Source organism: Heptranchias perlo, chromosome 11, assembly GCF_035084215.1.
Source record: "Heptranchias perlo isolate sHepPer1 chromosome 11, sHepPer1.hap1, whole genome shotgun sequence".
Taxonomy (NCBI): Eukaryota; Metazoa; Chordata; class Chondrichthyes; order Hexanchiformes; family Hexanchidae; genus Heptranchias; species Heptranchias perlo.
The window spans coordinates 49,386,999-49,402,414 of NC_090335.1; the positions used below are offsets into that span (position 1 = coordinate 49,386,999).

The following is a 15,416-nucleotide window of genomic DNA, read 5'->3' on the forward strand; positions in this document are numbered from 1 at the left end:
TTTGTTTGATTTATACATTTTTATTTTTGCCTTTTAATTTGTTTTAATAATAGTGTAACCAGTACATAACTCATCTTAATTCATTTTGAATCAAAATAAATCCCGCCGAGCAAATACAGAATGCTGCTCTAGTCCTAAAAAAATATCCCAAATGTTCTTTGATGTGCATAATACAAGGGTACCAAGGATAAAATAACGTTTCAATATTTCTGGAACAAAAAAGCTTTATTTCTCAAAACTGTATTTCCCAGTAGTTGTCTCTAGTTCGCTCTCCCGTTCCTTCTCAATCTGGCAAGGAGAAAGAGAACCACATATGTAAGTTAACCACTTAGTAGCAGCAATTGAATGATAATTATGCAGAAAATGAGTGTCTCTTCAAAAGCTGCGCTAGCATGAATATAGTTCCTAAGATATTAAGTAACAACAGTCATCGGCGTCAGAAATGCGCAAGAAAAGTATAGCGAAATTATGTTTTAAACTTGTTAGTAGTAGAATTTCCAACATCAACATAAGTGTGTCAGCAGCCGCCAAACGGTTAATCCTAAACATTTCTATTCCATCTTAAAACAGTACACGAATGGGGGTGGAACGTAGTGCTTCTTATCCAGTTAGTCCCAAACTATGTAAAACGACGCCTCGGTTCCCAAACGGTTAAATCCGAGCACTTTTTGGTCCCTGACCATCAAGGTGTCTGGTGGGGACAAAATGTCCAAATTTGCGGTTGTTTGTCTTGGAATTTTACTGGCGTGTCATTGGATACTGGCTGCTGGCTGTGTGTCTATTGGACGGGAGAGTTTGACAGACACTCAGACCTCTCCCCTGCAGTAAAATGCTGCAGAAGTTTGCATCAATCAGCCAGGGGGGAGATGACAGAGTGGAGGCAGAAAGTGGACTAAATTCAATTACTGCTCTCACTCAGCCAACAACATGCTAACTGGGACTGTGAGAGATGTAACCAGCTCTGGACTTCTGTAGTTCTTGTGTGTATGAAGTACTGAACTTGCAGCCATTATTTTGTTTAAATTTGGAAACTGCTACTCTATATACTGCCGGCTCTCAACTTCTCAAATTGGTGTCTTTGAAGGAAAGTTTGGTGTTTGCTCATTCTTGGACGATCCTTGTGCGGGCGATGAGTGAAAGGAGGAGATCTGCAGCTGCCCTCAGTTCAAGGGCTCACGCCTTCTCCGTGGAAGCACTGATCGGGACAAATAAAAAGAGGAAAATCCAGGAATGGGGCGAGAAGACAATGGAACTGAGTGTGGACAGTATAAGCCCAGAATCGGAGCTTGCAGACAACGTGGATTCAAGCCAGTGTATGGAGATCAACTCCGGTTAGTGTTAAAAAAAATAGCACTCGGTTTTCTCCAACGCCTCTTCCTGACTTCAACCACTTTACAAACAGTAGAGTTTAAAAACAGAAGTATGGTGGGAGATCAATTCTCTGTCAAAGAGAATCGTCCATCTGAAGTTTTCTTTTCTTAAAAAAAAACCTTACTTTTATTTTCCCGAACTAATTTTGCAAACTCCCCCTCCCGTTTTCAGGGACACATACTATTCTTGGTGGGAGGAACAAATCCCGCTCGTTCTCCATTTGAAAAGGAAATATCCAGTTATTCTAAAAACAAACTCTTCCGTCATTTTCTGGTTTAAAACCTTAGGATCTGACGCTGTGCACGTGTTGTCCGCTTTCACTCTTTTTAATAGGCGGCCAGGCTGCTGTTTTGCAGAGTGTTTCTCGAGGGATAGCACCGGGCCCCTTTTCGGTCTGTAAGGTTTGCTGTTTAGTCTTTGCCGCTTTGTTGGGTCGCGCGTTGTGTGGCTAAGTTTTATCAGAAAGTTAAGACCTTAAATTCGCAGTAAGAGGTGGTTCACTTTCCTCGATGTCTGAATTTATATTACCATTAGTTAAATTGCACATTTCTGCTCTGCACTATGGACACAAACTAAATAATCCCCGCTGTTTGACAGATTGTTTAGCGAGTCAGGAGTCAGAACTGACGGATGTGTCCTCCGTTGCTGTTACTTGGTGTGGACGAGTCCAACTATTCTTTTGCTCTCCAGTCTGTATCATTGACATAAATATTGTAACAGTCCGAGTGATCTCTAAACAGAATATTTAAATAATAATATACACGCCGCCGTTTTGCACCACAATTCATTCACAATCCTGGTTGCAGATCTTGTTCTGTTTTGTGATGGTTCCCAATCAAGAGTCAAACGGGTTCAATTTCTAACCTCTTCGGGGTCCACAATGATATTCGTGCACCAGCTCCAACCAGGAGCACGAAATGTGACATTTATTCTACAGAATGATATAAACAATTAGTAATTCTGTTTGATTCTATCAGTTTTGTTTTGCTTCCATCCTGCAACATGTTTTTGTATTATGTTTTATTATTAAGGATCTCTGTTGTCGTTCTTCAGTAGCTGAAAAGGATTATAACATGTTGTCTGTGCAACTAATTTCTATTTAGGACAATTTTGTTTCCCTAAAACTCTGCCACTCTGTTTCATTTAATTGTAAGACGCTGTTACAGATGTGTCTGTGCCCAGGGGTCTGGTGTAAGGCCGCTCACTACACATCTTTCACTCACTGTCAAACACCGTGTCAGTTTTAGCTCATCCGTTCCATCCGCGAGGGACCTTTTACAATTGTCCAGAAAAAAAAAGTTTGTCTCTCGTACAATACGAGAGTTAGAAACGGGCTGATATTAGAAAATGTAAGATTTGAATAAAAATAACTTTTTTTTCTAATAAGTCATACGGTTCCAAACGTATTGATGCAAGGAAGAACAATTAGCTCATTGACCGTGGCGGGCTTGCACATAAAATGACAATAAAGCTCCTTCACTCGTTTCTATTTCCCACTGATAATTTTATTACATTGTAAATGTGAATTCCATCTACAGAGACGGGTCCGATTCGGTTTCTTTTTATAATTACATTTGGTGGTTTACAGGCAACAAACCCGTTACAAAACAATTATGTTTCGATCAACTCTTGTGTAACGCTCGGCTGCCCTACTTTTAAACGGAGCAAATGGGAAGCTATGATGAAGAGGGAATGATTGTTTACAGAAAGTTTGTAGTATGCAAGATAAACAGAATCGCAATTGACTATTTAAATGACAGGTGCCTGTTAAGGATAATTGCGATGGCGGTGAACATTTGGAGATTTCCACTGGGCTGCTCTTTAAAGAGGAATGAAATCGGGCGCTAGTATTATTATTTACTCTTGATATACTATGCAAACAAATCAAATAATGGCACAACACTCCACTCTTTTGGAAGGAAGCGATAGCTTTGAAAGACAGATAGAAAAGAGTCTCACTCCCCATCAACAACAGGTTGGGATCTCACTGTTTCAGCTCTTTTCATCTTCTGTTTCAGAAATCTCCAACACCTAAGCGGCGCATTTGGTCTCCTCTTCGTTAACCTTAATACGAACGGTTAGTTTTTTCAAAGGAATACTGACATTTCCATCGAAATTGTTATTCCCTGGTTAATCCTTTATTTAGGAGAATACAATCCGTGGTTTTGACAATCACTCGTTTTTCTGTCCCAAATTTTAAAATTTCTCAAACACCACCTGAAGCCCCAACTATTATAAAAGCCCTGACTTCAGAGAACCGCAGGTATCCCAGAAATGAGACAGTGTTGGAAATGAAGAGCGGACTCGTCATCTGAAATAGAAAAAAAAGGTTAGCTTTTCAGGTAGAAGCTATTCTGACAGTTTATTTTTCAGATTTCCAGCATTGACTGTCAGGAAAAAACCGCGAAACCTTTCAGTTACTGTCTGCAATCATTTGGCAACTGGAATTAGAAAGGGCTTGCTTTTAAAATATGGGGTATATATTATTCCGATTCTTCTCAGTGTTCATCCACATTAACCAATCTCTCCCTCCCGTATCTACAAGGAGGAATTTGTGGTTAGATCAAACGAGGTCGGTCAATTTTCGAAATGTGATCTGAGGGAAAACGGTTATTTTCAAGTACTGGCGACATGCGCTGAGTATAAGTGCAGATGTGAACAGGAGCGAACCGCGGGTTAACTTCTGCTATACAAGTGCATCTTGTATTTGAAATTTCTCATTTATTCATGTCACCTTGTGAACGATTTGCTTTGCCTGTTTACTCCAGATAAGTTTTTGGAGTTTTTTTTAAAGCAAATCTATTTTTATTAATATGAATATTATTAATATTAACTCGTTTTAAATTAGGCAAAATTAAAAAAACTGGCGTCGTTGGTCACTCGTGTATCCACAAGGAATCTGGAATAACATTTACTGGATTCTGTAAATTACAGGTTTTGTCCCCTTTTTCACAGTACCGGTGCTGGGCTGCCTTTCTCTTTCAGGACCCTTGCAATAGTTCAGAAGAAGCCAACAGCTGATCCTGAGCTGGAAGAGTGATTTATTAGTAACTTCAGGGCTGTGCAAGCGAATCTCCCGGATTGTTCAGGGTTGGCTAATAACTAAAAAAGATAAAAGGACAGACGGGTAGGAACGTTCAAAAAGTCTTGGGAGGGTATTTTTAAAAGTACTTTAGAACAGGCAGTGTTCTGCATTCTGTTTAGTATTTTAGAAGGGGCGACGTTGGACGATGTTTAATACTGTAGGAGATATATTCTGCATTCTGCCTCGTATTTTAGAAGGGGCGGCGTTGGACGATGTTCAATGCTGTAGAAGATGTATTCTGCATTTTGCCTCGTATTTTAGAAGGGGCGGCGTTGGGTGGTGTTTAATACTTTAGTAGACAAAGTATTGGAATTTCGGTTCAACACTTTAGTTCAGACAGTTTTGGAATTTATGTTTAATGCTTTACTGGAGGCACTGTTCCACAGCTCTAATTATAGTCGGACAGTTTCGTGTAATACTTTAGTAGGGCTGGAATTTAGATTTAAGACACAATTTCTTTTTAATACTTTAGTGGACACAATGTTTGAGTTTCTGTGTATAACTTTAGTAGAAGCAATGTGGGCTTATATTTTGTTTAATCTGCTAATATTTGGATCATACCTTTGTTTAATACCTTAGAAGAGCCCGTGTGTAATTTCAATATGGTACAATAGTAAAGGCGTATTTAATATTTGGGAAGAGGCAATCTTGTAATTTGGATGAACAACTTTAGAAGAGGTAATGTTGTAAGCTTGGGCATTTGAGAAGAAGAAAAGTTGTGATTTCAGTGAAATATTTTTAGAAAAAATAGGTTTGCCATCTCAGAATGATACTTTAATAGAAGTATTGGTGTAATTTATGTGCAATATTTTAAAGACAATATTGTCATTTCATTGGATTATTTTAGGAGGCAGTGTTGTAATATTTTGTTATAATTTCTGTGTAGTAATTTGGAAACAATATTGTTTAATCCAGTGTATTATTTTAGAAAAGATAGTAATGTAAATTTAGTGCAACATGTTAAAATAAACAGAGCTGTGAATTCAACACAATATTTTAGAAGAGGCAATATTGCAATTTCAGTACAATACGTTCAAGAGATAGGGTTAAATTTTCAGTCTAATAACGTAGGAGTGGCAGATATTCAGATAGAGCTATTGTAATTACAGTGTAATAATTTAGAAACTGAAGTGCTGTCATTTCAGTGTACTACTTTAGATGAGGCAACGTTGTAATTTTGGTGAAGTTCTTTACAAGATGCAGAGTTGTAATTTCTATATAATATATTAGAAAAGGCAGTGTTCTAATATCTATTTAATATTTTGGAGCAGCATTGTATTTTGGGTGCAATATTTTAGCGGTTTTGTAGTTTCACTGTATTATCAGAGAGGTGACTGTTGTAAATTCATTGAAAAATTAAAAGAAACAGTGATGTAATTCTAGTATAATTTATTTGAAAAGTCAGTATTGTGATTGCAGTGTGATATTCTGGAAGAGGCAGTATTGTAGTTTGGGTGCAATAGTTTAGAATAGACCGTTTTGCAATCTCAGTGCAATATATTAAAAGGGAGAGTGTTGTAAGTTGAGTTAAATGTTTGGGATGGGGTAGTACTGTAAGTTTAGTGTAATATGTTAGAAGAGGAACAGTTGTCATTCCAGTGTAATATGTTGGAATAGGCAATGTTTTAATTTCACTTCAATATTTTAGAAGAGGTAGTGTTGTACTTCTAGTGTAATGTTCTAGAAGAAACATTATTGCAATTTCAGTGATTAATTTAGAAATGGATCAGTTATAATTCTGTCATAGTATTTTACAAGAAGCTAAGTTTCAATGTAATTTGTTAAAAGACACAGTGTTGAAATTTTAGTGTAATATTTTAGAACAAGTAATATGTTAATTGCGATGAAGAATTTTTGAAGAGTCAATGTTGCAGTGTTAATGTGATACTTCAGCAATGATAATGTTGTAATTTCAGTGCAACATTTTAGAAAAGGCTGCATGGGGCAGGTGGGTTCCAGAAATGTGCTCAGTGCTGGAGCACATCAGTGGGCACAACTGCTGGGATTGAATCCCATGGATTTTTGGAGCCATGGACTTTCTCTCTCTCTCTCTCTCCCTTTCCTCCCTCAGCTTTATACACTTCCTGGAGTTTATGGAAAACACAAAACAAAAACTACAACAGGTGTGAAATCAGAGCACTGTCATCGCCAACCCCCACTCTCTCTCTCCCTCTCGCTCTCTCTTGCTCTCTCTTTCTCTTTCTTTCTCACACACACAGCTTCTCTTTTTGAAAAAAAATATATTTAATATAAATTTTACCTCAATAAAGCTTTTGAAAATTGTTTTCTTGGTTTTCAACATTATATGAAGAAAAGCTACTCAATAGATAGTGCTAGAATCTGAAGAAAAGTATTCCAAAAGTACAGCTGACTGGTGCCGATGCTTCCTGCTGAATTAGGCACACATGCTCAGATTGCCGAATCCAAATTCAGCCCACAGAGTCATAACAATGGGCAAAAAAGTTGTGTCCAAACTGAGGCAATTAGGAGAGTACTTTATTCAAGGAAAAACTTTAATGAAGGCATTGAAAGGCACAAAAGATAATTCAGTGGGTAATTTTAATTATTTTAGATTTAACTTTTAATTTTTGTTTTTTTTTATTCAACCCTTACTTTAGACATTAGAAATTTCAGTTACTGAGAAAAAAAGATAGGTGAAAAAATTAGAAAGCAATTTGTGGGTATCTAATGGCCGGATTATGCAATCAGATTGTGATATAGGGCCCGATATTAGGAGGGCGGCAGGTTGGCAGCGGGAGGTCGACTGGGCGCATGGGTAACGTGCCCAGTGAAATCGGGGTGCTCCGCAGCTTGATTGAAGGTACTTGCCTTTGCTTCCGGGTTTCACGCTGGAAAGCTGCGCAGCGGGCGGACTGCGCATACGCAGCATAGGCTGTCAGCTGGAGGAGCCCTGTTTAAAGGGGCAGTCCTCCACTGACTGATGCTGCAGAAAATAGGAAAAATTACAGCATGGAGCAGCCCAGGGGGAAGGCTGCTCCCAGGTTTAATGATGCCTCACTCCAGGTCCTACTGGATGGGGTGAGGAGGAGGGGGAGGACAGAGATCTTCTCCCCGGCGGGTGGGAGGAAGTGACCTGCCTCTGCCACCAAGAAGACCTGGCTCGAGGTGGCAGAGGAAGTCACCAGCACCACTAATATATTGCGCACCTGCATACAGTGCAGGAGGCGCTTCAATGACCTAAGTAGGTCAGCCGAAGTGAGTACGCTTACTCATTCCCCTACACTCCGTCTGCCACATCACCGCCCCCACCCCACATCTCCTTCTGCACTGCCAACACAACTCTATCACGTCACTCCTCACACCCACTCAAAGCTCATCCTCATCTTACCTGCGCTTACTCACCTCGCCAGTACTCATCCCACCACTGTCACTCAACCCAATCCTCATACAATCTCATGGCTCTATCTCATACCTCATGCATCTCTTCCACGGTCAGCCTCACTCAACCTGCCACTACCTGTGCTGCAGCCACAGGGCATGCATCACATATGTGCAGTAGGAAGCGTAAGGCAAACGTGTCGTGAGCATGAAGGGGATGCACAAGGGTGTTTGAGGGTTTGTCATGATTTTTCCTCATATTTAATTTCTGATCAACTCACATTACATATTATATTGGCACCACTACTGCCACATCTTTGCGAATCTTGTCTGGTTTGTGCAATAATGCCCTTTCCTGAGGATCACTATGAAGACCCACAACTGATGCCACCCATTGTGTCACTGCAGAGTGGGTGTAGGTGTATTTGCAGGGCTCTTTTGTGCAGATGACTGAGAGACATCAGCGATGTCCCCGGTGGCACCCTGGAAGGATGTGAAGGAGAAGTTGTTGAGGGCAGTGGCGACTTTGACAGTGACAGTTAAGAAGATGGTGCTCGGGCCAGCTGGGAGCAGCTCGGCATGAAGGAGGCTGCAGGTGTCCACGACTACATGTCGAGTGACTCTGAGCCTCCATGTGCACTGCTGCTTAGAGAGGTCCAGGAAGCTGAGCCTCGGTCTGTAGACCCTGTGGCGAGGGTAGTGCCCTCTGCGACGTATCTCTCTCTGCGGTTGCCCTCCCTCCTGCTGTGCAGTTGGATGTGTCACAGCACTGTGTTGTGGAGCTCCATGTGTCAGAGGTGGACGGCGTGGCTGGCGAGGCTGTTGATGCTGTTCTTCCTCCGAGGAGGTCATGACTGCAGCTACGGCGGCCCCCATCCAGAAGATGTACATTTGAGGGGGTCCGCAAGGTAGGTGAATGTGTCTGCACACCGGGGTAAGTGTGGAAGTTTGCGAATTTTATTGTTAGGAGGAGGGTGGTGGAGGCCAAACTTTGTCCAAAGTGACAGAATGGCCTCCTGCAATGAGTAAGGGTCTCTCCACACCCCCCCCCCCCACCACCTGTCAAATGGACCTTTGCAGCTGCCACAGGCTGATGGCTGCAACATGTCCATTTCAACTGGGAGTGTTTCCCCCAGTACGGGAAACAGTCCCAGTTGACTTGAAAATCCCACCCATCCTAAAATATCAGGTCAATCAGGTCTGACATGAAGTTCCTACTTAATTACTTTAAGTGGCATTCCACCGGTTTTAATTGCCGGCGGGAGTCCCACATGTGGGGGCTGCGCGCGCATCTAAGTGCGTCACTGGGGAACCTGGAAGTGGGCGGGTTGGAGCTGGGCTCCGGATCCACCCCGGGAATCCCCGATTTTCAGAGCCCCCCCCCGCCACGAACGCACGCGAAAATCGAGCCCATAATCTCACTATAAAATAGCACCTATTGTGTAATGCAGTGTACACCTTTATCATTGTAAAGGCCTATAGGAGTAACAAGTATTGCAGGAGTTTTCAATGGAACGTGCATCCCATATACTAATTTAATATATAATAGGTAGTAGACATTGCAATGGTGAAATTTCATTCTAACATTCAGGCAGAGGCAATGTTGCAATTTTAGTATAACATTTCAGAATCATAGAATGATACAGTACAGAAGGAGGCTGTTCGGCCCATTGTGCCTGTGCCGGCTCTTTGAAAGAGCTACCCCAATTAGTCCCACTCTCCTGCTCTTTCCCTATAGCCCTGCAAATTTTCCCACTTCAAGTATTTATCCAATTCCCTTTTGAAAGTTATTATTGAATCTGCTTCCACCACCCTTTCAGGCAGTGCATTCCAGATCATATCAACTCACTGTGTAATTTTTTTTCCCTCATGTCACCTCTGGTTCTTTTGCCAATTACCTTAACTCTGTGTCCTCTGGTTACCAATCCTTCAGTCACTGAAAACAGTTTCTCCTTATTTACTCTATCAAAACCCTTCACGATTTTGAACACCTCTATCAAATCTCCACTTAATGTCTGCTCTAAGGAGAACAATCCCAGTTTCTCTAGTCTCTCCACGTAACTGAAGTCTTTTATCCCTGGTACCATTCTAGTAAATCTCCTCTGCACCCTCTCTAAGGCCTTGACATCCTTCCTAAAGTGTGGTGCCCAAAATTGGACACAATACTCCAGCTAGGGCCTAACCAGTGTTTTATAAAGGTTTAGCATAACTTCCTTGCTTTTATACTCTATGCCTCTATTTATAAAACCAAGGATCCCGAATGCCTTCTCAATTTGTCTTACCACCTTCAAAGATTTGTGTATGTACAAGAAGAGGCATTGTTATAATTAAGTGAATTAGCAGTTTAATATTTTTGAACAGGTATTTTTGTATTTTTAGCATGATATTTTGGAGGAGACAGTATCATTGTTTTGGTGTAATATTTTAGAAGCATTGTAAATTCAGTGAGATGCTTTTATGATGGAAGCGTTGTATCTTGGTAGAGGGAATGTTGTTATTTGGTGAAGTTCTTAAGAAAGTACTTCCACACCGTTCACCTGAGGAAGGAGGAAGCCTCTGAAAGCTTGTGGAATTTAAAATAAATTTGTTGGACTATAACTTGGTGTTGTAAAATTACTTAAGAAAGGGCAGTGTTGTAGTATCAGTGTAATATTTTGGGAGATGCATTGTTATTATTTTGGTACAATATTTTACAAGAAGTAATGTTGCAATTTCAGTGCCATACTTTAGGAACAGAGGAAAGTACAAGGCCATCCAATCAGTTCAATAAATGAATACCTGTTTATTGCTCAGTTCTTCTATTCTCTATCCGATTTGTCTTTAAATAAAGTTCCATACTCTCTGTCCCACTGCCTCCCTGAGCAATCTGTTTGATATGTTCACCACCCTCTGTGTAGTTAAATTGAAATTATGCATCCTCCCATTTCTAAGTAGACAGACATGTTCCTGGTTCTAGAGTGGAAATCTTGAACATAATATCTGGTTCAATCTATCTACAGCCTTTAGAATTTTAAATACTTGAATAATATCGTCTCTGAGCTTTCTTTTCTCTACAGTATACGATTCAGGCTCTCTTCATAGCTCAGATGCCTTAAGTTAGTTACAGTTTTGTATCCCTTTTCTCCACTACCTCTAATGCTTGGGTATCTTTACTGCAGTAGAGTGACCAGAATCATACACACTGTGTGGCCATAGCAGTGCCTTTTGCAGACATGTTGTCACTTTCTGTGATTTGTGCTCTATCCTTCTCCTATATATCTCAAGATCTGATTAATCTGCCCTACTGCTTCCACACACTGTGCTGTTGGTTTCAGTTCATTTCCACCAATACTCCCAGATTGACTCCTGTGTTGTGTCCTGTAGCCTAGAGCCATTTAATTTATTGTTTAATTCCCTTCCGTAGAATCATTAATATGCATTTGTCCATGATGAATGGTATTTTCCACTCTTCATACCATCTTTCCAACCTATCCGGATCTTTTTGTATTTGGTCTGCTTATTCCATATTATTTGAATGCCGACACCCCTCCCCCTCTCTTGGTGTCATCTGAAAACTCAAACAGCTTTACTTCTGTCCCCAAATCCAATTTTTTTCTATACACTGAAAACAGCAGTAACCTCAGTACTTATCCCTTTGGCACCCTACTAGTGAGCCCTTGCCATATTGGCACAACTCTATTCAGAATAACCAACCCCCCTTTGTTCTCTCTGATTTAGCTAATTTTCAATCCACCTTAGAAGCTTTTCTCCTATTACTATCCTTCCTACCTTGTGAGTGAATCATTTGTGTGGCACAAGTATCAAAAGCTTTCCTGAAATCTGAACATATTACTCCACGGAATTTCTATTCTCATTTCCTCCGAGAATTCCAGTAAATTTGGCCAGACTGCCCCTCACATAAATCCATGCTCACTCTCACTTACCATGTCATCCCTATCTATGTGTTTCATTATCCTCTCTTTCAGTATGCCTTCTAGCACTTTACCCACAATTGATGTTAGTCTCACGAGCCTGTAGTTTCCTGTGTCATCCTTGTGACAAAAATGATACATTTTTGTCTAAGACTTAGCTTGGTATAAGCTTCTTTAATTCTGACACAGTGCATAAAGGGTTAAAAACCAGCTTCACTCACAGAAAAGTATTCCAGCTCATTTATGATTCATTATTTTAACATTTAATCAATAGTTTGTCTAAAGACAGGTGTCCAGGAGAGGGGCCAAATCATTCAATTCAAAAAACATACTTTGTGGCTTGTTCAAATATACTTCTGAACAGTTAGTTAAATTCTGTTAGGCCTCAGTCTGAAGTTATTTATCAGCTTGTCTTTTTGAAATGGATTAGTCTGTCTGGAGTCTCTGAAGCGAGTTTGTCTGGAGCTTTCAAAGTGAGTTAATGAGGACAGATAACTTCTGATAATCCCTTAATGATAGTAGCAAGGACATGATCACTTTCCCTAGCCATTTCTTTAAGTATCCTTGTATTAGATCCATCCAGCTATTGTCCCTTATTTTCCTTTAACTTTCTCATTCTATCAGCGACTGTCTTATCTGAAACTGCTATTTCTTTTAGGACTTCCTCTTCCCCCTCCATACGTGGAGGTTTAACCTCCATGCTGTGAAGACTGCCTATAGTCTCTGCGAATGCAGAGAAGTGTTAATTTGCTTTATTTACAATCCTTTGGTTACTCCATTTCATGCCACTTTTCGGATCTTTCAATGGCCCCACCATTCCCTCTGTCATGTGTTTGCTATAAGTATGTTTATACAAATAGAAGAAGAAGAAGAACTTCCATTTATAAAGTGCCTTTCACAACCTCAGGATGCCCCAATGTGCTTCACAGCCAACGAAATACTTTTGAAGTGTAGTGCGTGCTGTATTATAGGGAAACGAGGCAGACAATTTGTGCACAGCAAGGTCCACAAACAATAATGAGGTAAATAACCAGATAATTTGTTTTAACGATGTTGTGATGTTGTTTGAAGGATAAATGCTGGCCAGGACACTGGTGAGCCAATTGGGTTTTTACAAGTGCTTGACATTTCTCTTACTACTCCCTATCCTTGTAACCTTATTTTACACTTGAGCTCGTTGACCAGTTTCTTAACCTTCTTTACATTGTTTTTATATTTGTCTCAGTCCAGTATGCTACTTATAACATTAAACTTTGGTAACAATGAAGATGAATTTCCCTGGGGGTTCTTCCAGTCATCCACTATAACTTCAGTGGAAGAGCCATGGAAACCCTGGAAAAACCTTGTAAAAACCGTTTATGTCATTTCTCTGGGAATTCTGCTGCTCTTCCACCAAATTTACAGTGGAAAAGTAGGAGAACCCCGATGGAAATTCACCTTCACTCTCTTTTCTTGCCTTTATCCCCTGCATTACTTCCATTGTTGCTCTAATCAGTCTTTTTCCCTCTGTTACCTAGTAATATATATCTTTTCTGTATTCTGTATTGTATTTCTAAACATGTTTTACTTTTCTTTCATTCTAACGGTGCTGTCCAGTCCAGTCTCCTTAATCATCTCTCAATCCCTCAAAATCTGCCTAATTTACTAACATTCTAATTGTTATGAGCAAAGTCCAGTCTTCAAATCCAACTAAAGAATATTTATATTGCACTCATTTTCTTTTCCTAACCTTAAATTTCATCATGCTGTAGTCAATGTTGTCAAAGTGTTTTCTGACTTCACATCCTTTGCCATCTCCTGATTGTAACTAAAAATTTGATCCAATAGCACTCCTTTCTTGTGTGATTCCCTTGACCAACTGTTCCATGTAACAATCCAGTATTGTATCTGGGATTATGTTTTCACTCCTAGTGTACCTTGTGTAGATTTCTCAATCTACCTCTAGTAAATTGAAGTCACTCATAACAATTGCTTCTGTTGCTGTAAGTTTCTCTTATTTGTTTATAAAGTTCTTGGTCCAGTCCTTTCTTCTAGCGGTCTATATCAGTACCCATTATTAATTTCCTTCCCATTATATCTCTCATCCCCATCTGCATGGTTTGCACATTATCCACATCCAGACCAGATAGCTCTGTCTACATTTTAATCAAGCTTTCTTTCACCTAACGAGCTATAGCACCCCCCACCCCCGAGTTTGGCTTCTCTATCTCTGTATATCCTTGCATATTTGCTTATTCCATGGCAATTTTTAAATATTATTTGTTCTTGGAATGTGGGCAGTATTTATTGCCCATCCCTGGTTGCTCTGAGGTCATTAAGAGTCAACCATGTAGCGTGAGAATGGAGTCACATGTAGGTCAGACCTGGTAGGAGTGGCAGATTCCCTTCCTTTAAGTGAACCAGTGGTTTTTTCAGGATTCAGCAGCTTTCGTTGTCATCTTTTGGGGACTGTCACATAAGTTTACCAGATTTATTTATTTTAGTTCAATTTTCCAACTTGCCAACAGAGCCCTGGATCAGCAATGACATGGGTTGGGTAAACATCCAAGTTTACAGATTACTTCATAGAGATACAAAACAAAAGTAAATGTTGTAATTTCAGTTTAACATTTTAGAAGTAGTGGTCATTTGGATGAAATACACTGTTGAAATTCCAGTGTAATATTTTAAAGGGACAGACTAAGAACATATCTAGCAGCCCAAAATTGGGCATCCATGGGCCATCAGCAGCAGCAGAATTATATGCCACCACAATCTGTAACCTTATAACCCAGCAGATCCCTCACTCCTCCATCGCCATCAAGCCAGAAGACCTACCCTTGTTCAATGTGGAGTATGGAAGGACCCCATGCCACGAGCAGCACTGTGCATTCCTTAGAATGAGATATGAACCTAACAAAGCTACTAGATTGTGTTACCTGCATGCTAAACACCAAATATATCATGTTAAAGTCAGAGCTAAGCAGTCCAACAACAAACAGATGAGAACTAAGCTCTGTACTCTTATCAAATCCATTTAAGAATGGTGGTGGACAACCAGGCAACTAACTGGTGGCAGAGGTTTCATGAGGTTTCATGAACATTCCCACCCTCAACCATGGTAGAGCATGACACAAGGCTAAAGTTCTGAAAGTTCCTTCAGCCAAAAGTGCGGAGTGGATGATTCTATGTAGCTTGCAGAGATTCCACCGCTATAGATATCAGTCTTCTCCCAATCATCAGGATAATGATGAAAGAACCATCAAGTGACACCTTCCTTCGTGATTTCTTCAGCGGGTTAGCCTGACTGAATTAACGAATTGGCATATTGCAGTGCAAGTAAATGAATGTTCATTTCCGTTTAAAGAAAAGCTAAAAGCAAGCAGAAACGATTTGAAACGTGTTACGGGTGAATGGTTATTATGAGCAGGGGGGTAGGGGGAGGATGCATTGTCTGTTTAACAAGAAAAGTCCGTCCCCTTCTAAAGGCAGATTGAAGAAATCTCGCTGGTATCAAATTCCACCCGAAAATCAGGAAGCCTTTCAAAAAATGTAATGTATTGATTGAGGCTACTATTTCTGAGAAACCTTTTACAGTATCTACATTAAGTTTTGACCGTTTCTGGAAATGAACAATAAAACGTTTATTTTATCACCCGTTAATGCAATATTAAAAATGTTAAAACTTAACGCAAAACTGGAATATTTGTGAGGTAATACCAAACAGAAAG

General features: G+C 40.1%; 1 protein-coding gene across 3 annotated transcripts in view; it reads left to right on the plus strand.

The window, feature by feature from the left end:
* Positions 1-855: 855 nt before the first annotated feature.
* The window catches only part of tbx15 (T-box transcription factor 15), a 79,604-nt gene continuing 65,043 nt past the window's right edge, over positions 856-15,416 (plus strand). For 2 of the 3 annotated variants that reach the window (XM_067992971.1, XM_067992974.1), the window contains exon 1: positions 856-1,331. In XM_067992971.1, coding sequence (XP_067849072.1) covers positions 1,130-1,331 — 202 coding nt within the window. In that variant the 5' untranslated portion in view covers positions 856-1,129. The remainder of the gene's footprint in view (positions 1,332-15,416) is intronic. The other variant, XM_067992973.1, reaches the window with a different exon arrangement.